Raw genomic sequence first — 22,394 nt, 5'->3', positions numbered from 1 at the left:
GTCTTAAGCTCTTGGCCTGAGGGGACCTTCCTGCCTCTGCCTCCCAAGTTGCAGGGAATTACAGGCAACTCAATACTTCCTTTCTATATCTAAAGTCCATCTACATGATCTTCTCAAGACATCTCTCCCAACTGCTATTTCCTAAACTTCTTATTCTGAATCATCTCTTCATTCTCTATATCAATCCTGTATTGTGTCAGCTGGGTGCAGTGGCTCACGCCTGTAATTCCAGCGTTTTGGGACACTGAGGCGGGCAGATCACCTGAGGTCAGGAGTTTGAGACCAGCCTTGCCAGCATGGCGAAACCCCATCTCTACTAAAAATACAAAAATTAGCTGGGTGTGGTAGTGGGCGCCTGTAATCCCAGCTACTCAGGAGGCTGAGGCAAGGGAATTGTTTGAACCTGAGAGGCGGAGGTTGCAGTGAGCTGAGATCATGCCATTGCACTCCAGCCTAGGCAAGCAACAGAGTCTCAAAATAATAATAATAATAATAATGAGAATTATTTCTGCTTCCGTAACAAAAGAGAGGAGAGAAACCACTGTCTTCTCTGTTCATGCTCCCATGTATTGCCCACATAACTCTCAAAGCTGGACCTATTCCTGTCATCTTTGAGAGTTCTGTAGTGAGCTGGTACATAGTCCCATCGTTTCTGAAACTTCCACCAGCTAAGGAAGCATGAGAGCTTTTGAAACGGCTGTGTCGCTCCATATGAAACACAACACTAATGGCTGAAATGACACTCAATTCAGAGGCTGCTCTACCTCCCCGAACACGCGGATCTACTACACGACCACATGTATCGCGCTGGGTCTGCCAGCCTTTTTAGTGGCAGTTCTCTACTGTTGACACATTTGGCCTGTGGTTCCCAATGACTGCCGGCCAATTGAACTCCATCCTGTTTGCACGTTCCCACTTGTTGAAACAGTACAAGGCTGTCATTGTTTCATCAAGCATTTGTGAATGGCCTTTGTGTGAAAAGCACAGTGCTGGAGTTGCTTTTTTTTAAGGGACCAGTTTTAAGGGACCACCTGTGCATAATCATATACATCTGTTTATTTGCATGTTTGTGTGTATGTGTAACCACGTTTCTCTGAGCTTTGTAAAACATACCTGGAATCATGTACCCTCTTATTCCCTTAGTCTTCTGTGTGCCCCAGGCCCATGTCATCTGGCATAGATTACCAGTGCTACATAATGCAGCACTGCAGGGGATCTCTGTCATGGGAAATGACCACAGGAGACATGACCCAGCATGTTATTCTTCATGGAGTGCTTTGTGAAAGACCATGACTCTTGTAGCACCAGGCCAAGCTCTTTTTTAAGCTAAACGTTACTTAGGCAAAGAGATGCGTGTGTGTTTATGTGGCTGTGGCTGTATGTGCAAGTGTGTGGTTGTGTGTGTGCAAGTGTGTGTGTGTGTGTGTGTGTGTCAGGAGACTATAGAAGAAAGAATGGAAAGAATGAGATTATAGGTCTGAGGTGATATGGATAGAATCTGATTGCTCAGCTGTAAGGAATGGAGGGTGTGAACATGATTCACAGAGGAAACAGCAGGCGGTGGAACCCTGTACAGCTGGTCCCTGCTGGCCTATTTACTCAGGGGATAGACTGAATCTCATTTGGAGAAATACTCAGAGTTGCAGAAGAGAAAAAAACACCCTGAAGAGTAAGAAGTGCCTTGGGGAATTGAGGATGAGGACAGTGGACGTCCTGGTTAAACTAAATGCCCCTGACATGCCATCTACACCAACCATCCTCTGCAGCTCTGGCAGCATGCTACCAGGCACGGATCATTATTTAGTTTAAAAAAAAAAAGCAACTCTCTGCAGGATCCAATTACGTTCTTGGTTGGACACTTGAGCATTTGTTCTAAGGAGGATACACAGAGCCCAGGGCACAAGAGGGAGGAGGCAGTGGGCCTGATGCAAAGAGCCTGGGTTCACATCTCCACTCGGGGGAAATCCCTGAACCTCTTGATGATTCGGTTTCCTCACCTGCAAAACGAGCACAGTGACCGTACCTACCGTTCAGGGTTGCTATAAGTGTTAAAGATTATTTCAAAAATGCCCCTAGCACCAAGGGACTCAGTCAGCAGTAACTCTTTTGAAAATTCATGAGAGGGCTACAAGTTTTAGTAGGGTATTTACTGCAGCTGCGATCATCACCCCCCAACTGATGATCAGTTAGATAATCATTTCTTAATTCTCTAAACAAGATAAACAACAACCGTCTCTCCCACAGATGACATAGTGCAACTGACATTCCTCAAATAACTCAGAGGGTTCTACCTGCAGATGTGATGATTCCACCAGAGACAAGAAGCTTAATCAAACCCTCTGTTAAACTTCAAAGTTTAGGGGATATCATGGTAAATGTCGTATCAGACCGCGAAAATTAAACGAAGTCATGAAAAAGCGGACAAAGTGTCTGTTGTAAACAGAAACAGCTTCTTTTCTCCCAAAGATACTTAATTTTTTCCCCCTTCTTATCTATTTACTGCTGGGAACTGCTGAGCTTAACAAAGTAAACTTGGCTTTACTTATCAGAGCAAGCTCAGGAAGCCCTAAGAGGAGGGGCAACACAAACACTGGAGAATGAAATGTTCAACGAGAAGCCCAGAAGACAGCTTTCCGCCAACAACTCCCGGCTGCGGCGTGATCATTAGGCAGGCTCAGATATTACAGATACAAATGGGCATCTGCACTGTATGTGACTACAAACCCCAGCCATTGCCTGGAAGTCTACGACAAGGCAGGCATTCTAGGGTTCGAAGCGGTTGCTGGGATCTTTGCATTAAGCAATGATACAAAGAATGCACAAAACAGAACGTTACCCTCTTCTGAACTGCTCAAGGAAAATTCCTCACCCAAAATGAGATTAAGGGCCCAGTGCAGATAGGGCAGCCTTTCAATACCATCCAACACAAAATAGCATTTTATTTCATTCAAACCAGAATGGTTTCAGAATTCTTGTGAAAATCCAATATAGGCTGAATTTTCCTTCATACTATATGTAAGGAAAGATTAGCCGAGCAAATTAAAGATGAAAGGAATACTACAGGGACAGAACTTCAATAAACCTTAAGAATTTCAACGTACTGTCTGCAAGCAGATACTCTGGCTGTCCATCACACACACAGTGCATTGCGCACGCCTTACTGCGGGCAACAAGGCTGAATGCAATCGGGTCTCAGCTTACCTGCCAGCTTCAAGTCCAAACACTCCTTCATTCACTAGGCTCCAGTCGTGTTGCTTTCTTTTCCTGTTTTTTGAACCACCGCAGCTCATTCCCACCTCCAGGCCTTTGCACTTGCTCTTCTGTCTGCCAAGAACATTCTACTCTCAAATCTTCACAGGATCAGCTCCTCCTCCTTGTTCAGCTCTTGGCTCAAAGGTTACCCCTTAAAGTTCAATATTCCTCTGACTGTTCAGTTGTTCTCTATCATATCCTCAATTTCTTTTCTTCCTATCACCACCCTCTGGAATTCCGGATGTTCCTCTTTGTATAGTTACGTAATCACAGAACACCTCCACGAGACATTAAGGTCTGTGAGTGCTGGGGCTCTCCTTGTCACCACTCTAGCCTCAGGGTCAGGAGCAGGGTTTGGAAATCAAGTAGACTCCCAAAAATATTTATTAAAGGAAATTAATTACAAAATATCTAACATATCTGTTAAAGAATTTTCTTTTTCTTTTTCTTTTTTTTTTGAAACAGGGTTTCACTCTGTTGCCCAGACTGGAGTACAGTGGAGCAATCTCGGCTCACTGCAACCTCCACCTCCCAGGTCAAGTGATTCTCTTGCCTCAGCCTCCCGAGAACCTGGGACTACAGGCACGTGCCGCTATGCCCTGCTGATTTTTGTATTTTTAGTAAACAGGGGGTTTCACTATGTTGGCCAGGGTGGTCTCAAACTCCTGACCTTGGGTGATCTGCCCACCTTGGCCTCACAATGTGTTGGGATTATAGGCATAAGCCACTGTGCCCAGCCCTGTTAAAGAAATTTCTGAAAGACCTCTACCTAGAAACAATGTGAGGATATCCACATTATGTACTAGTGATTAACAAAACATCCTACTTTCCTAAACTTTATATTTCAGACTTTTCCCTAGTTTGAACTAGTGAGCTCTCTACCTTTCCATTATATATCTCCTCTATTCCATGTTATTTATCTAAACAGAGTAAAACTATCAAACTCTCTACACATATGATAAACTAAAATCAACATGCTGCTGATAGTTTTCTTTCCTTAGCATCACTGAGAAGCAGCAGAACATACTCCTGAAAAAAACCTCAGTCCCCAGGCTAATGTGGAGGGAGAAGCTCGATGGTGACTTGAACTCTCCCAACCCACGTAATCCTCCAGCATCTACAGGCTATTTGGGCCTTTGTCAATCACACACAAAGCTAGGAAAATACAGCCTGGGGATTCGATCTCCCTCCTACTTCCCTCCCTACCAGCCAATATTCCCCAGATCCAAATGACCAGTGTAGAACTTCTCTTTCCCTGTCTTAAAGAAGCAGTTCATCACATTATTTCCTTTTTAATTTCTGTACATTTAGAGATAAAGATATTTCTAAAGCAAGAAATGAGATAAAGTGCTAAGCACGAGTTCACTCACAGAATCCAGAGGTGCTGCTAATGTTTTTTTGTATATATTCGTAATTGTCTGCCTAGGTGTATATATTTGTGTCTATGAGAGTATACAGTGGGGGGATGTGTGTGGATATGTGCATTGATTTGGAACACTGTAAAAGTTGGGGTAGGACCTGTCACACTGGGAGACTCTCCATGAGCTAGAACATTCTGAGTAGGTAATACTCTATGTTGTAAACTGCTCATGCAGCAGGACTGAGGAAAAGGCATCGCCTGGCCACCGGCTGTTACTGACTCTGGGAAAATGAAAATACAGCATCTCTGCACCTGTTCACCTGATGGTGAAGGAAGGAAAAGCCATTACCGAGTGACAGGAGACAAAAAACCAAAATCCACTTCAGCAACTCATCCCACTGCTGGTGATTAATCTCACACTCCCACAGCCTGATGCACATTAACCAGATAATTAATAATTTCTTTAGGGATTCCGGCTCGGCAACTGTTTTATCAACCTGCACAGCATTAGGAGGGAGATGCTGCATTTGTGATCAAATGTCTGGAACTGGGAAAAGGACTGTAGATGAACAGTGAGGGCTTTGCAGCAATTTGTGAGCCTACTTCAAAATGAACAAATATGGTGTGAGTCATCCTGAGTAATTTTTTATCACTACTGTTGGCCACATTGAAGAGCCAAGGAATGGCACCTTCCCTTGTACCCCCGTGACCACCACCACCAGTAGATACTCACAGATTTGAAATCACATGTGTCTACTACTGTGTGTGCAAAATAGAATATACCAGGCATATCTAAATTCGAGAAATGCATCTTTTTAAAGAATGCATAATCTAAGACACTCCCCCATCAAGTCAAAAGTTTCAAAGGAGTGTTTGATCAGAACAATGCCAGTTGACGTATATTTTGTTCTTGCTGGCTCCTAATTCACATCTATCTAAAGAAAGACAGGCACAAAGGATTGAGATCACCCTTTCTGAGTCCCCTGCACAAATGTACCCTTTTCCTCTTATGCTAAAACATATTGCACAGGGAGAAGCCAAAACCTCTTTTTTATATCTATTTTTATTAAGATTTTAAGACTATGAATAAAATCCTAAGGAGAATAATAAATTATAAGCACTACTTATTTAAAAGGCTCACCATTAAAATTCCAACTTATTCATGTTCTCTCCTAATGAGGAAAACAGTACATTGAAAATATTATTACAAATTTCTCTCAACTCTATCCAGAATACTATTTGGATGGAAAAGAAACAAGAGTATAATCCATCCTTGTCGGAAATCACAGTGGACTTGCCAGCAGAAATCCTGAGTTGAGGCCTGCACACTATGTCTTGGTATTTTATCCTCCAGCTTTCCTGAGGGAAGCTATCATAGGCAGACAAACATCACTCTGCATGGGCTTTGCTATGGGAGTGTTAATCAGGATGGTTGGCAATTATAGAGCTTGTCCACCTTATGTATACCCAAAGGAGAAATTGCCCTCAGATGTCAGGGCTAGGGTAGCCTGGGATTCACTTAAGAGTGGATCACGCAGGCAAGGCAAAAATTTAGGACTGAAAATTTTGGGGCTAGGAAGCAGTTCAGAGCCAAATGAATTATCTATTTCCAGATAATTTACAGGACAATAATATAGGTATCTTCACACACACACACACACACACACACACACAATTTCAGCTTGCTAGGACAGCCTGGTTTTTTTTCACCCTGATTTTCAGAGGTTTTTAGATTATACTGTATGTCTTTATGAGAGTCCCCTCAAATCATCTTAAAGTAAGATAATGAACTGAACAAAAAGAAAAAGAACAGAGAAAGACAAACTGTAAAATTTTGGGCAAAACACAAGATCACATAACAACATACACCCAGAAAGACCTGGGATTTACCTAAGCAGTTGGGCATGCCCTAGGTGCAAGGCAGTGTGCCATAGGGTACGCACCTGTAGAAAAATAAACATAGAGGATCCTCCATAGCATAGATTTCACTCTCTGATTTGGGTTTGGGAACACTTTTTTTCAATATTAAAACATATATTATGGAGTAGAATGCAAATTTCACACGCACATAACATATAAAGCAGGGATTCAACATTTTGTTTGTTTGCTACTGGCCATTTCAGGCCAGATCCTCACAAAGCACACATACATATTCCTCGACCTCTACTTTTGGAGTGCATGGGTAGAAATTCTGAGAAACACTTGCCTAGATCACATTTATAGAAAAGGAAAATGAGATCCAATACTTTGACCTTGTTGAGCTTTAGACTCTAAACCGAGGGTAATAATATTTCACTGGCTGCCTTCAAATGTATATATAAAGAATATAATAATCTATGAAGCAAGTGATAACTCTAAAATCTCAATCAAAAGCACATGTGATTTAGATTCACAAAATTTCAGTTTTCACCAAGAACTCTACAGCCCTCCCCTATCTAAGAAAGTAAGAGCACAAGGAAAGACGGGATGGTATGAATTACCAAATCACAATACCATGGATGATAACCAGTTCCCATCAGGTAAAACTAGACCAGAAAGAACTGACATCATAAGGTATACTAAACACTCCTTGAGGATAAAAGTCTTATCTCATTTATTTTTGTTTATTTATATATTTTTAAGATACAGTGCCACTCTGCCACCTAGGCAGGAATGCAGTTGCGCAATCTTGGCTCACTGCGACCTCCGCCTCCCAGGTTCAAGCCATTCTCCTGCCTCAGCCTTCTGAGTAGCTGGGATTACAGGCATGCACCACCACACCTAGCTAATTTTTGTATTTTTAGTAGAGACAGGGTTTTGCCATGTTGGCCAGGCTGGTCTTGAACTCATGGCCTCAAGTGATCCACCCATCTCAGCCTCCCAAAGTGCTGGGATTACAGGTCTGAGCCACCGTGCAAGCCTTCTGACCAAATTTATTTGTGACTTCCTAGACCAGGCACAAAGCTCACACTAGGCACTCACTACATTAGGCACGTAGTAAATGTTATCAGAGCCACTATTTGTTGAATAGAAATCTGGGGGCAGACTCAATTAAACTTAAAAGCGCTAAATTGTTATGAGCGCTTTTCAAAAATGAAACTAGCACCATTCACAACAACAAACAAAACACACAAATGAACAAAAACAAAAGAACCCAGAAACATGAATGTGGTCCAGAACAAAGAACACTGGACGTAGAGTAATAAAACCTGGCTTAACTCCCTGACTTTGAAAACATTTTAGCTATATAAACTTAAAGGGGGTAATTTCAATCAGATACAGCCTATTTCCTTGTTAAGATAAATAGAATAGTAATACTAACCTTACAGTGTTGTATAAGGTTAGTATGTGACTTGTGCTGAGGAATGCGTTTATATGAATATAAGAAAAAGTTGTAAATAATAAAGTACTAAAATCCCTTTGTTACTATCCATTATGATGCGAAAGCTCTGCTGAAACACACACACACACACACACACACACACACACACACACATTGTAGGTTTTGCTCTCTCTCACATGGCTTGATTCCAGAGCCAACTAAACCAAGATCCTTACAAACTAGAAGCAGTATTTTTAAATAACTACACACCATCTCAGCCACTAATTATTTTTAGGATTTTACTCTATGCAGCTAATTGAAAGTGTTCGGTCTTTTCCATTCATTAGTTTTATTACAAGCACTCCACTGAATTAAAGAAAAATCTGCCATCACCACCTTCCTTGAAACCTTCACTATATTGTCGCAAAGGCCTTGACCTTACAAAAGCAATTCATGTTAATTCAGCACAAGTCACAGGACTGGACAGAGAATAAAAAATCGGCATTTCTAATAAATAGGACACTATTGAATAAGTTTGATAGAAGGCTATTATACTCTTGATGTCAGGAAGTGGAGCTGACAATGCTTTCTTTGTTATGGTGAGGGGCATTATACATCACCGACTATATGGAGACTCTCTTGACCTGGAGCCAACCCAATGTGTGAAGGGAAGCGCTCCTTAACAGGACGGTTACTTTATTAAAGACTTTCTTATGTACACTGGTAAGAATGGGACTCTGAAAAGATGATCACTACAAAGAAAGCTCTGAGACCATAGGTATGTCTACATTAAGAAGCAAATACCCAAGCCCAGATAACTCTATACTTCAACATAAATGTTGAGTCCATACATCTGTTGCTTTTGTTCATTAGTAATCATTTATTGACTAATTTTTCTGTACAGTGTACTTTATACATGTTTATTCCATGTTTATTTAATCAATATACATCATTTTATCTCATAGGCCTTTTAATTGTCATTTTATAGTTGCAAAGAAAAGAGAAGAAGCTTGGAAATAGTACATTACAGTTGAAAACTTACGTTCATACAAAAACTTGCACACAGATGTTTATAGCAGTTTTATTTTTAATTGCTAAAACTTGAAAGCAACTAAGATGTCCTTCAGTAAGTGAAAGGATAAATAAACTATGGTTGGATTGGAAAAATATGGCACATATACACCATGGAATATTATGCAGGAATCAGAAATGATGAGTTTGTGTCGTTTGTAGGGACATGGATGAATCTGGAGAACATCATCCTCAGCAAACTGACACAAGAACAGAAAATGAAACACCACATATTCTCACTCATAGGTGGGTGATAAAAATGAGAACACATGGACACAGAAAGGGGAGTACTAAACACAGGGGTCTATTGGGGGGAAAAGGGGAGGGCCAGTGGGAGGGGGAGGTGGGGAGGGATAGCCTGGGGAGAAATGCCAAATGTGGGTGAAGGGGAGAAGAAAAGCAAAGCACACGGCCATGTGTGTATCTACGCAACTGTCTTGCATGCTCTGCTCATGTACCCCAAAACCTAAAATCCAATAAAAAATTTAAAAAAATAAATAAAAATAATAAAAAATAAATAAATAAAAAAAACTATGGTACATCCAGACAGCAGACTATTATTCAGCGCTAAAAAGACATGAGCTATCAAGCCTTGAAAAGACATGGAGGAACCTTAAATGCATATTCCTACATGAAATAACTCTGTGTGAAATGGCACACACCATATAATTCCAATCATATGAAAAGGCAAACCTGTCGATACAATTAAAAGATCAATGGCTGCCAAAGGTTGGGCAAGGAGGAGGGATGAATCGGTGGGACACAAAGTATTTTTAGGACAGTGAAACTACTCTGTATAATATTATAATGGTAGATACATGTCATTGCACATTTTTCCAAACCCCTAGAATGCACAACACCCAGAGAGAACGCTATCGTAAGCTATGGATTTGGGTGATAATGATGTGTCAGTGCAGGTTCATCAACTGTAACAAATGTACCTCTCTGGTAGGGGATGCTGACAATGGAGCAGACTGTGCCTGTATCAGAGAGGGGTATATGGAAACTCTCTGTACTTTCCTCTCAATGTTGCTGTGACCCTAAAACTGCGCTAAAACTAAAGTCTATTAAAAACAAAAGGCCGGGTGTGGTGGCTTATGCCTGTAATCCTAGCACTTTGGGAGGCTGAGGCGGGTGGATTATGTGCACTCAGCAGTTTGAGACGAGCCGGGGCTACATGGCAGAACCCTGACTCCCCTGACTCTATCAAAAATGCAAAAAATTAGCTAGGTGTGGTGGTGTATGCCTACATTCCCAGCTACTCAGGAGGCTGAGGTGAGAGAATAGCTGGAGCCTGGCAGGTGGTGAGCTGAGATTGTCCCATGGCACTTGAGCCTGGGCAACAGAGCAAGATCCTGTCTCAAAGAAAGGAAGGAAGGAAAAGAAAAAAAGGAAAACAAAACTACAAGGTAAAGAAAAAAGGACATTAATTTCCCTAAAGTCTTTTTTTTTTTTTTTTTTTTTTGACACGGAGTCTTACTCTGTTGCCAGGTGTCAGGCTGAAGTGCAGTGGTGTGATCTCGGCTCACTGCAACCTCCACGTTCTGGGTTCAAGCAACTCTCCTACCTCAGCCTCTCGAGTAGCTGGGACTACAGGCATGTGCCACCGTGCCCAGCTAATTTTTGTATTTTTAGTAGAGACTGGGTTTCACCATGTTGGCCAGGATGGTATCGATCTCCTGACCTCGTGATCTGCTCGCCTTGGCCTCCCAAAGTGCTGGGATTACAGGCGTGAGCCACCGCGCCCGGCCTCCTAAAGTCTTACAGTCATTCAAGATGGCAGTAGTGGGATTTAAATGTAGGCCTATGTAATCTCAAAGCCTGTTTTCCTTGTGCTTATTTATATTTTAAAAATATTTGGGGGATACATATATCTTCACTCAAATCAGTCTCTTACATCTGTCCTTCCCCAAACACATTTGTGAGTTTATCCATAATAATAAGTAATTACATCTTATTAAATTAGTACCTACTACATGTTCAATTAGATACTACTGATACAATAATTATTTACAAACCATGAGGTATGTCCATCTGACACCATGTACGTGAATATATTATATTGAATATATTATACACACAATTACACATACACACACAAACACATACATATATACAGTCAGCCTTCTGTATCCTTGGGTTCCACACTCCTGGATTCAACCAACCATTAATTGAAAATATTGGAGGCTGGGTGTCATAGCTCACACCTGTAATCCCAGCACTTTGGGAGGCTGAGGTGGGCAGTCACTTGAGGCCAGCAGTTCAAGACCAGCCTGGCCAACATGGTGAAACCTCATCTCTACTAAAAAAAAAAAAAAATTAGCTGGGCATGGTGACACATGCCTGTAAACCCATCTACTCAGGAGGCTAAGGAAGGAGAATCACTTGAACCCAAGGAGTGGAGGTTACATTGAGTTGAGATGGCACCACTGCATTCCAAAGCAATACTCTGTCTCAAAAAAAGAAGAAAGAAGGCCGGGCGCAGTGGCTCAAGCCTGTAATCCCAGCACTTTGGGAGGCTGAGGCCAGTGGATCATGAGGTCAAGAGATCGAGACCATCCTGGTCAACATGGTGAAACCCCATCTCTACTAAAAATACAAAAAATTAGCTGGGCATGGTGGTGTGTGCCTGTAATCCCAGCTACTTGGGAGGCTGAGGCAGGAGAATTGCCTGAACCCAGGAGGCGGAGGTTGCAGTGAGCCGAGATTGCGCCATTGCACTCCAGCCTGGGTAACAAGAGCGAAACTCCGTCTCAAAAAAAAAAAAAAAAAAAAAAAAAAAGAAGAAGAAAGAAAAAGAAAGGAAAATATTTGAAAAAAAAATTGGATGGTTGAATCTGTACTGAACATGGGCAGATGTTTTTTCCTTGTCATTATTCTTTAACCAATACAGTATAGCAACTATTTACACAGCTTTTACATTGCATTCCATAATGTAGAGATGATTTAAAGTATATTGGGGGATATGCATAGGTTACGTGCAAGTATTACACTATTTTATATCAGGGACTTGAGTATCCATTAATTTGGGTATGGGGGATGGCTACTGGAAACAGTCCTTCATGGATACTGAGGGATTCATGAATATGCATCCTTTATATTTATGTTTTTCCAATGATATCAAAGGAAAGCACAGAGAACATTATGTTTAATATTCAGGGTTTAAGAATATGTCATCATTGCTCCACGTAATCACTGGATTGTGGCTTCGAAGATAGGAGACCTGGGTCCCAGTGTGAACGCTGTACTTTTCCCAAGCTTGCTCACTCTGAGGCCCGTGCCGATCCCTCAAGCTTACTGAGTCTGCTTCCTATTTCTAAGATGGGAATAAAAATAGCTTCCCTGTCTACTTCAAAGGGTGGCTATAAATATCAAATGAAGTAGTGCATGCGATAAGCTCTTTACATTGTATAAAACTCTATATGCTGTAAGTCATTGTTATTAATGATAATTATAAACCTTGAGGAAGCCTGAGAAATCAGCTATCATTACGATTACAGCAGTAGCTGCAAGGTTTTTACCCTTTTCTGACTTTGAGAGGTCCACAGTTATATCTAGAGGAATTAAAATAAGGAGAAACATTTTAAAAATCAATGCATATTATTTCTATACTAACAAACAGCTAACTTTCTATACTAACAAATGGTATATTTGCAAACAGAAATGACAACATGGAAAGCACCAGGAAAGTTTATTCCAGTGCGTCCTGGTGAAGAAAAATCTATTTCAAGTTCTTAAAAATCATATTAGCCTCCCACCCCTGTGTTTTAACATTACACTATCTTCCTGTACTGCTATATCCATGAGCCCTGCTATCATCAGAAGATAAAGCGAATCCGTTGGCAGGCAAAAGCCTGAGTTCTAATCTCAGCTCTGACACGGGGGATTAATAAACAAATATTTGTAATGCTTTCTGAAGAGGAAAATTCTGGTTTTTTATTAGTATTAGCAGCATATTCATATGTGTACTTGACCCTAGTGTAGTACTGCATATCTAACATTGATTGTTGTATGAGCTTCATCACACAAATGAAATAAAATGTCACTTATAAAAATGCTCACTCTTTCCCCACTTTAAGTTAAACCCATTGCTAAGAGGTCATTTTTCAAACCATCAGTGGCTCTGCAATTCTCTAAAAACTTTCAGCTTTTCTCAGAAGGAACACTCGTGAAACATCTCAGTATGAGAAAAAGGCTTTGACTATGTAAATATGTCTAATGGTCTGCTGACATTACCAACAAAACTGAATTGTGCAATTTTCAAAAGTGCTCACCTAATAGTGCCAGTGGTTTGTCCCTTGATACCTCCTCTGCCAAGCCAGGAGAGTAACTGATACCAGTGCTCCTGAAGCTCAACGTAATAATCCATAATCCGGCAGTGGTCCAGATGAAGTCTATGAAATCTACGAAGCTCTGGCCACCATAACCACTGACTGGCCGGAGCACAGAGGGATTCAGAAGACAGACAGGCAATAGGAAACATACCCTTTACTTTTCCTTACTCCATCCAGAAGCCTTGGGCTCTGAGAAAATGTTTACCGCACAGGAGAGATTTGTTTTTAAGGACTAATTTCCCAGACCTTTATTCAAAGATCCAAATAGAAGTTGAAGAACCTAGAGGGAGAACAGTACTGCTAGTCGCCAGTGTGGCCAAAGCACGCACACAATTTCCAAATTTCTTCCTCAAATTTCCATCAGTAAACATGGGAGGGTCCCCAGAACCTCTCCCATCTGCTGAGTTTCCCTTGGTGTGACTGCCAGCAACTGCCACACCTCCTGAGGAGTTGTAGTGCACATCTTGTGGTTGTTAGTTATCTGGTTCACCAATGTGTGGGGTAACTTGAAGACGACAAAAAAGATACATAAAGCAGCAAGGTCACCACTGCTCTGCCTCTGAAAGGATGCCCAGGAGCCAGGTGGCCACTCACCCTCACCTCTGTTGGTTGGTACGAAAAGGCCAAACATGTCACCACAACTTACGGAAAACCAATCACATATTCTGCTCTCCTTAAGGAGGTTGCAGATGGGGTGGAGAGGAAGAAGGGAGAAGGTACTCTTTCGACACTTCAAACATTCAAAGTTCAACACCTTGAATGCAACATTTTGCATTCATACAAAATCAAATCAATCTACCATCCAACCCAAAACAGTCAAGATAGCTTAAAAAAAAAAAAGGAAAGGAAAACCCTGGAAATGAGTACTTGATTACAAAGAGAAATTTGAACTGCTGTTAACAGTAGCAAAGGCACAGGATGCAAGAGTGAATCTATTCAAGAGAGTCTTCTGAGGAAGGCTGGAAAAAGAGCCGTGTCAACTCACATCCAGGTAATGCTGGGAAAAGAACCCAGGAATGGCTATTTCAGCAAATCAGGAGCTTGCTGTGTACCGGAAGTGCTCATGGTACCACAGTGTCCCTCTTCACACACTGTACTACCTGGAGCTTCCAAAGGAAACAGCCAGTGACAGTACCCTTGCTGGTATGCAGCGTGACAGTTCACATCCAAACTCTAGGAGATCTTGTGAACTATTCGCCAGGGGAGGAAGATGGCTATTTTCCTTTATGTCGTACTTTTAAGAACTTTTAGTCATTTGTGATTCTCTCTTTTTCTACCACTGTGTGTGTGTGTGTGTACATGCGCCCACCCACTCTCCTCTCTCTTTCAGCCCCAATTCAAGCATTAACCTTTGATGTAACATTTTTGCTCCTCATCAGAATGGAAAGAATGAGCTTCAGAGAAGCAATTGAGTTGAGAGAATAAAAAAGATGACATCACTTCAAACGTGGACTTGCCAGAAAATTATCCTTTCAAGTGCTCCCCTGTGTTATCAGCCAGGGACCCTCAGCTCTCCCTGACCGCTGCATGCTGCCCCTGTTTCAAATCTTTTGATCACCATTTGTTTCATGTCACCGTTCATTATGCCCCCCATGTGTGTATGTGTGTGTTGAACTTGTGTACTTTTCAAAGTTCCTGTCAGTGCTCACTTTATAAACTCCCAAGTGAAAGAGAGGAATTCATTAGCATCCATTATTAGTTTGATAATTCTAAATAAAGTCAATACAAACATTTACATGGCATTTGCCCAGGAAGAGGATCAGGAATGAGAATATGGGGACACATGCTCATGTTCTTTCTGATACACGCACTGCCAGGTATGCGCAGCAAGAAGGCCCTGGGGATGGGTCCTATACCACTGCTGTGTTCCTCTTTTCCTCTAAAGTACAAAGTAAAGAGTCTTCTAACGTTTTCTTTTTCAGAATTCATTCATGTCAGATGCAGACCATTTTGAGAAGTGCTCAGATACCACCAGATTCCGTTCCTCCACTCCTCACCCTCATCTTATGAGCAAACACAATGGGAAAAAATGTATATACATGACAGCCAGAGTGATCTGGGTTCAAATTCCACTCAGCCACTGCTTTTATCTTTTTTTTTTTTTTCTTTTTTTGCTCTGTAACTGACCACCCAAAACTCAGTGGTTATAAACATCCACCATTGTATTTGCTCAGGAGTCTATAGTTGGGGCGGGGCTCAGTGGCACCATTCAGTTCATCTTACTGGTGGTTGCTCACATGGCTGCATTCAGCCGGCTAGTTGGCTGGGATCTGGGCTCAATTGAACCTCTCTCTCTCCTCCCCTGGAGTCTCATGTTCTCTCCCTTTTCCTGTGTCTTCTCTACATGGTCTCAGCATGTAGACTTTCCAGCAAGGTAAATAGACTGTTTTTTTTTTTTTTTTTTAACCAGGTGAGTTAGGGCTTTCAAGATTACAGAAGTGAAAGCTGCCAGGTCTACTTAATGCTTAGGTCTGGAACTGGAACGAGACCATTTCTGCCACAGTCTATTGGTTAAAGTGAATCCCCAGGCCAGCTTTGATTCCAGAAGTGATGACAAGAGTGTGAGTATAAAATACATGGTTCACCGTAAGCCACCAATGTAGCCAATTACCACTGACACGCAACAAGTCACCTCACCTATACACTCTGATGTTATGTTTCTCATCCATTAAAAGGGAACATAATAATTCATATTTTATAGAGATCTCACAGTTAAACATGATAATGAATGTGATACGGTTAGCACAGTGACTGACACCCAGTAAATACTCTGTCAGTGGTCTCTTTCGTATATCCCAAAGTACTCAGAAATTTGTGAGTCCCTTCCTACAACTGTCTACGCCTCCTACGAGAGCAGAGTCCACAGTTCATGTTAGCCATCCTAGAAATCACTCCAGCACCTAGTACAGAACCTGGCATTGTGTGTTTGTTGAATGATTATGTGATCGAATTAATTGGTACGTACTCTCTCCATCCACTCACTTCTACAACACATAGACAGATTGAGCTATTTCACAAGAATTTCTTATCCGCAAATTAAAAGTTATCAAATTCAATGTCATGAGCAATCATAGCAGTCTGGAGTTCATCTTCACCTCTTTTTAAATATAGTATATGTAGCAAATTCCCCAAAAATATTTTGCCAGATTTCCACTGCCTCAATTTTAAAACTCAGGCGCACTATAAGAAATATGTAATCCATATGTCTCTGATTCATTTTTACCCAGTTCATCAAAATGCTGTTTTTGTATTAAATGTCAAAATGCCTTTTATGTCTTTATTTATGAGGCCTTTAAAGTTGTTATTTTTAAATGATGCTAGAACATGTTTTGCCAAATTTAAAATCTACGAAGATATTTGTAATTCAATTCCAAACATCAGCTTCTGGGACAGTTCATTTTGTTTACTCCTGGGAAAATTCTTCTCAAATATGGACTTTTAGGGTTATTTTAAATAACCCACATTCTCATAGTCTTCATTTTTAACATACTAATGAATGGAATCAGCCATTATGTACACACGGAGTTTGGAAAAGCAATATGTGGCCTGCTGTCTCAAAGGAACACCTTGCTCACTTGCTGACTCAGTCACCTGATTCTGCCACAACTCTACAAAGTGGTGTGGGGAAAATTAGCTGCTGTGTGTTACCTATTTTTAAGGCTAAAACAAATTGCAGATTTTTATTCTCTATAATTCTAGATAGCACAATCTTCTCTGCATAGATACACTATAGACTCAGCTTATTCCTGACATTCAAACTTCATCAAATCCTCTTCCTGTCTCTGGAGACTTCCTGTCTCTATTATTGTTTAATTTTTCACTATGAGATTTAAAAATAAAGATGATAATGACCTAATGGAACTTTTCTGTAACTCAAATTTCTGTGATAAACTATGCTTTGAGTTAAAATTTTAAAATATTTACAATAAAGCAGAATGTTAGCTAAAAACAAAAAAAAATCCATAAAAGTCAAGGTTATATTGTTTAAAAAGCCCTATATTTGAAATCAGAGAACCAGAAAAGCAGAATAAGATTTCTGACCTTAGATATATATATTAAAAAATAAACTCTGAACTCACTTATTAATCTAGAAAATGAGGATAATGATGCCTATACTACCTGCCTCACACACTTATGAATATCAAATGAATATAACATTTATAAACTAGAATTCATATTAGTGATAATACTTAATATCTGGTATTACCTGTTACATATTTTTATGTCAGTTTCAAATATAACCCTGTGTAAATTTACTTCCTTATCTAACATTTCCATTTCAGAGTAAAAATACTTATATGCATCCACTAAGGAAACTATGGGAAATTAGCTTGCCCTAACTTTGAAACTTACGAACAGGAGGCCTCACGTGCTTATTGGCTCTGGTTTCAAGCTCTTTCTCCTAGTGTCAAGGGTTTGCTAATTCCAAGTCACCTGCTGAGCAAGGGACTACTCTTTCCCTTCGTAGAGAAAATGCCATCCATGTGGCATGGATAATTTTATGTTCAATTTGTCAAAATGTTAATCATTTTAGGAACAGCACTTTGGGGGTTGAACTGAGAAACATCATCTTTCAAAGGCTTTGGTGAGGAGACCAATCGTACAGCTAGAACACTCAGACTTGGACTGAAAAGCAGCTCTGAAATTTGAACACCAACCAGTATAAATCTGTTGCTAGGTTAACAGTGTTTTCTAGTAAACAAAGTTGCTTCCTTAATAATGTATTAAAACAGAATATATTCTATTTATTCTTCTCTTACAGAATTCAAGGAAAAAGCAGCCAGCCTATCACCATAGCTAGGCCCCTTCTCTAGAAATCAGACAAGAAAAACTCACATTCCACATCGGAATTAGTCTTGCGTGGAGGAGAAATATCACGTTTCTATACCACCACAGACCTGACCCGGGTGTTAATTTGAATTTTAAGCAGAACCAAGCTTTTGCTTGGGTCCATCCCACCTGTCAGTGTATGGAAGGAGAACAAGATAATTACTTCCTCTTATTTCAAAATGCCAGACACCCAAGTAAGAGTTCCATGGAAAATGAACAGTGCACCTGTATTAAATTTTATTCTAATAAGTCTAAGACTGAGTATCACTGGCATCTTGTTATGTTATTCAGGGAAATGGTGGCAGATGCTAGGCAAAGCCTACAAAAGGGTAGAACTAAGATACAGGAGAATGTCAGAAATGCACCACGGAAAAACTTGCCAGCAGCAAGATGAAGTTGTATAATATATCATTCATTCATGTAGCAGCGCTTCCTTTGCAGAAAATACAAGGTTGAAATGCAAAGTTATTTAGAGAAGGAAAAGAGCAATGCTATACTTGCACTACAAAACTAGTGTTTATTTAGTTCATCAAAATTCTAAAGATTGTACATGTGAAGTCTTCTTTAAACATGTCCAGAAGGTGGAATGGATTCCATTCGGGGAAAATAATGATTTAAATCTTTCAAATAGAGTTGATCAAGATAATCAACACGAGTCAAAATTACAAACAAGACCTAGAAAATAGAGAATTCTAGTGTGTGAATGTATGTGGGGCGGGGAGAGGGGGAGAGAGAGAGAGAGAGTGTGTGTGTGTGTGTGTGTGTGTGCACGCGCGCATATTTTTCCGTACATACAATTGTGTGCCTGCATTTGCAGGCCGTGGTACAGCGTTTCACGTTCATTATAAGAATTAGATGAGACTATTTAATGATGCCTTTTTATCTTTCAAGTTAAACATAAAAGAAACAAGCCAGAATAGATTGTTACTGATGTACAAAGAAAGAGACTTATACGGTGGTTTATAGGATTTGGAAAAGAAATTTCTGAGACAAATGAAATCTAAGGACAGTCCCCAAACACTTACTTCGACACGATGCTGTCACTTGTCACAGTGCTGCCTTTTCTGGCTACTGGGTTTCCATATGATCCAGCAGATAACTGGACACCTGCCCCAGGATCGGTCCTGGAACAACGAAGTAGACGTTTAGGAAGGAGCTGCAGGAAAAGGTCATTATTATGGGCATTTCCTTCCCCACATATGCAGAATGCATATATGAATGCATATGCAGAGTTTAAAATGATTACTGTTGTAGAGGCAGTATTATGCTGTGAGCGAGCCACGCGACTCAGAATTGGGCAGCAGAACTAGGTTTAAATCCCAGACCCAACACTACCTACTTCTGTGACCTCGAGCAGTTTTACACAACTTACAGATTTCCCACGCTCTGCTGTCTCATTGGGAAAATAAACTTCATGAGGCAAATGGTATCCTGAATGGTCCAGTTACTACATGACTTTGAATCCAGATATTCAAAGGGTGTATCATCTAAAAAATAAAATTGGCACGATCCCATTTGATGGTAAAAAAGACATCACGTAGATGCCAGACACATCTTTCATCAGAAGGCGGAGAGTAGTAGCAGCGTAGAGGAATAAGACAGTGTGTTTTCTGCCTCTTAGTCACATGGTGACTTTTCGCAAGTACTGAACCGAACTTACTCTGTGCTCCCTCTGCGTTCCGTTGGTAAGACAAGGATAACATAACCTACTTCTCAGGCTTTTGAAATGTAAGAGACACAGTCACACCTCTGTCTAAAACTTCCCAAGGGCTTCCCATCTTCCAAAGAGTAAAGGACACATTCCTGACAATGGGCTGCAAACTCCTAAGAACCTGACCTCTTATTAACTCTGACCTCCCCCAATCCTCCTACCGCACTCTGGTGAGGGCCTCTGCACTTCCCCACCTTGCACTCTTCCCCAGAACCTCGGTGGCTGCTCGCTCACTTCCTTCAAGTCTCTGCTCCAGTATTACCTGCTCAGTGGGGCTTTCCCACTCATCTTATTTTGAATTGCAACTCTTCTTTACTCTCCTGCTTTCTCTCCATAGCAGCTACCATCTTCTCATATAATGGTTTTTTTATTTTTTTGAGACAGAGTCTCACTCCATTGCCAGGCACCAGACTGGAGTGCAATGGCGCGATCTCGGCTCACTTCAACCTCTGCCTCCCGGGTTCAAGCAATTCTCCTGCCTCAGCCTCCAGAGTAGCTAGGATTACAGGCACGCGCCACCATGCCCAGCTAATTTTTGTATTTTTAGTAGAGACGGGGTTTCACCATGTTGACCAGCATGGTCTCGATCTCCTGACCTTGTGATCCACCCTCCTTGGCCTCCCAAAGTGCTGGGATTACAGGCGTGGGCCACTGCACCTGACCTATAATGTATTTTTTAAAACTTTATTGCATTTATTGTCTTAATTCCTTTCACTGGAATAAAAACTTCAGGAGGGCAGCAATTTGTATTAATATTATTCCCTGCTGAATCTCTAAAGAAGAACCTGGTACTTGGGATCACTCAAGCAATATGTATGGGATGAATACATTTATTGTGTGTTATCAAATGGCACCCTATCTATAAGGTAAAGTGCCTGGCACATGGTAAGACCTTAATAATGACAGCTACCAGTCCTGAAGGGAGAAGGTTATCATCTTTGGAACCGTGAGTGGGTATGCGCTGCTTTTGGCAAGTCAACAGTGGGATAACACCCGGTTACCACCAGGAACTAACTGGAACGCGCTGATCTAGTGCTGGTTCTCTCTATGACTCACCATGTGCCTTGGGCACACCAGTCTCTGCATCTATAAACAAATACCATAAGATCTACCCTCCCGGGCAGAGAGAAGCTAAGGAAGGCTCTGACTGTCACCTGGTTCACCATCACAGATGAAGCGTACACGGTTTTTAAAACAGTAGATAAAATTAAAAATAATAGGAAAAACTGTAGCTTTTCCCACCTGATAATTTTTCTGGCTCCTAAAAGCATCTTTCAGCCAGCGCTCCCAACGCCCTGCCTAACAGGATTTCAGACACAATCTTTTTAGTTTGAGTTGTGGTTAAGCAGTAATGAGGGAAAACTGAGCCTGAGACTTTCCTGGGGAAATCTAAGGATCAGGTTTGTGGGTCGGGGCAAGTCATTCTTTTCATCAGGGTAGGAAAATACAAAGAAGGATATAGTGCTGGTCACCTGTTCATTAACTGGGTAGAATTACTGCAGCTGTGAAGGTTAATAATTACACAAGTAATTAACACTTCCTTCATTTTCATACCCTAATCCTACAGTTGCAGGATTTCAACTTTGGTCCCTGAGTCCGAGGGAGGATGAGAGCAGAATGGCAATGAATTGGATTGGCTTTGGAAAGGGATCTGGGAAACAAGAAGATAGCTCTGGGTTTCTAACCACTTTCTAATGAGGTACAACTACAACTAGTGAAAAATACCAGCAAGCACTTCAGTGTTTCCCGTGGGTTTTGTTGTTGTCAACAATTGCAAGTTTTTGTGGCAGCAAGAGCAGTACTGTTGTGCACCATACAGGTATTTGACACCCGGATCTTCCACTAAGCCTCCACTCCTACCCTTTCACGCCTGCACATTGTATATTTGGTGTCACTGTTTATTAAAGATAACTAATGCCCTAAGTCTTTATTTACTTCTGTTTATTGCTATTTTAGCAAGAGTCACCAGAGAGCAGCTATGCTTCTGGTCCACTCGGGTTCTTTAATCACTGTTAGTAGGTAAAATCATCTGTGACAACTAATCCAAAAAGCAGATTATATTTATTTTGGCTACAGTGGCTTGCAATTCGTTAAAATCAACAAAGCCTTTTCATTAGCCCCCTGCTGATGTCCTAAAAACAGACATTTCAAGGGTCTCAAAGCACTGAGCTACACATATGCAGCCAAGCTAATTCTGACAGATTCTCAGTGCCATTCTTAACACAAAATCTTATTAAACTAACAAACAAGAAACAGAACCCCTCTGCTTCCATACAAAGGCTTAATTAACATGCCTAAACTCCAAAATCAAAATCAGAGCTGCAAAGCTCCCTGAATGTGGAAGCAAAATAAACAGAGACTGTGTCATTCGTTAAGCAAGATTTACCAAAAACCCAGACCTTTTTCTTTTTCCAAAAAAAAAATGTGGGAAAGGATTAGAAATCAGAACCATGGTGCCTGCTACTCAACAGTTGTGCCTGGGCGTTCTGGCCTTCAAAAGCTGGGATTGTGATTAACTGGACTGTTGCTGGAGTC

At 41.0% G+C, this 22,394-nt stretch overlaps 1 protein-coding gene across 24 annotated transcripts in view; it reads right to left on the bottom strand.

Moving 5' to 3' along the window:
* Window positions 1–22,394, bottom strand: part of ESRRG (estrogen related receptor gamma) — a 656,445-nt gene that overhangs the window by 419,860 nt on the left and 214,191 nt on the right. For 7 of the 24 annotated variants that reach the window (XM_035280541.3, XM_035280536.3, XM_054248097.2 and 4 more), the window contains one exon: window positions 19,174–19,272. The exons of 16 other annotated variants lie outside the window; for them this stretch is intronic. Coding sequence is in view for 1 of the 8 variants with exons in the window: in XM_078356569.1 (XP_078212695.1) it covers window positions 3,202–3,290 (89 nt within the window). In the remaining 7 variants the exon portion in view is untranslated. Of the gene's footprint in view, window positions 1–3,201; window positions 3,347–19,173; window positions 19,273–22,394 lie in introns of those variants that run through there. One more of the 24 variants, XM_078356569.1, reaches the window with a different exon arrangement.

The sequence above is a fragment of the Callithrix jacchus genome, chromosome 19 (assembly GCF_049354715.1).
Source record: "Callithrix jacchus isolate 240 chromosome 19, calJac240_pri, whole genome shotgun sequence".
Taxonomy (NCBI): domain Eukaryota; kingdom Metazoa; phylum Chordata; class Mammalia; order Primates; family Cebidae; genus Callithrix; species Callithrix jacchus.
The sequence above is the reverse complement of the archived record's forward strand: the minus strand, read 5'-3'. Positions and strand labels throughout refer to the sequence as shown.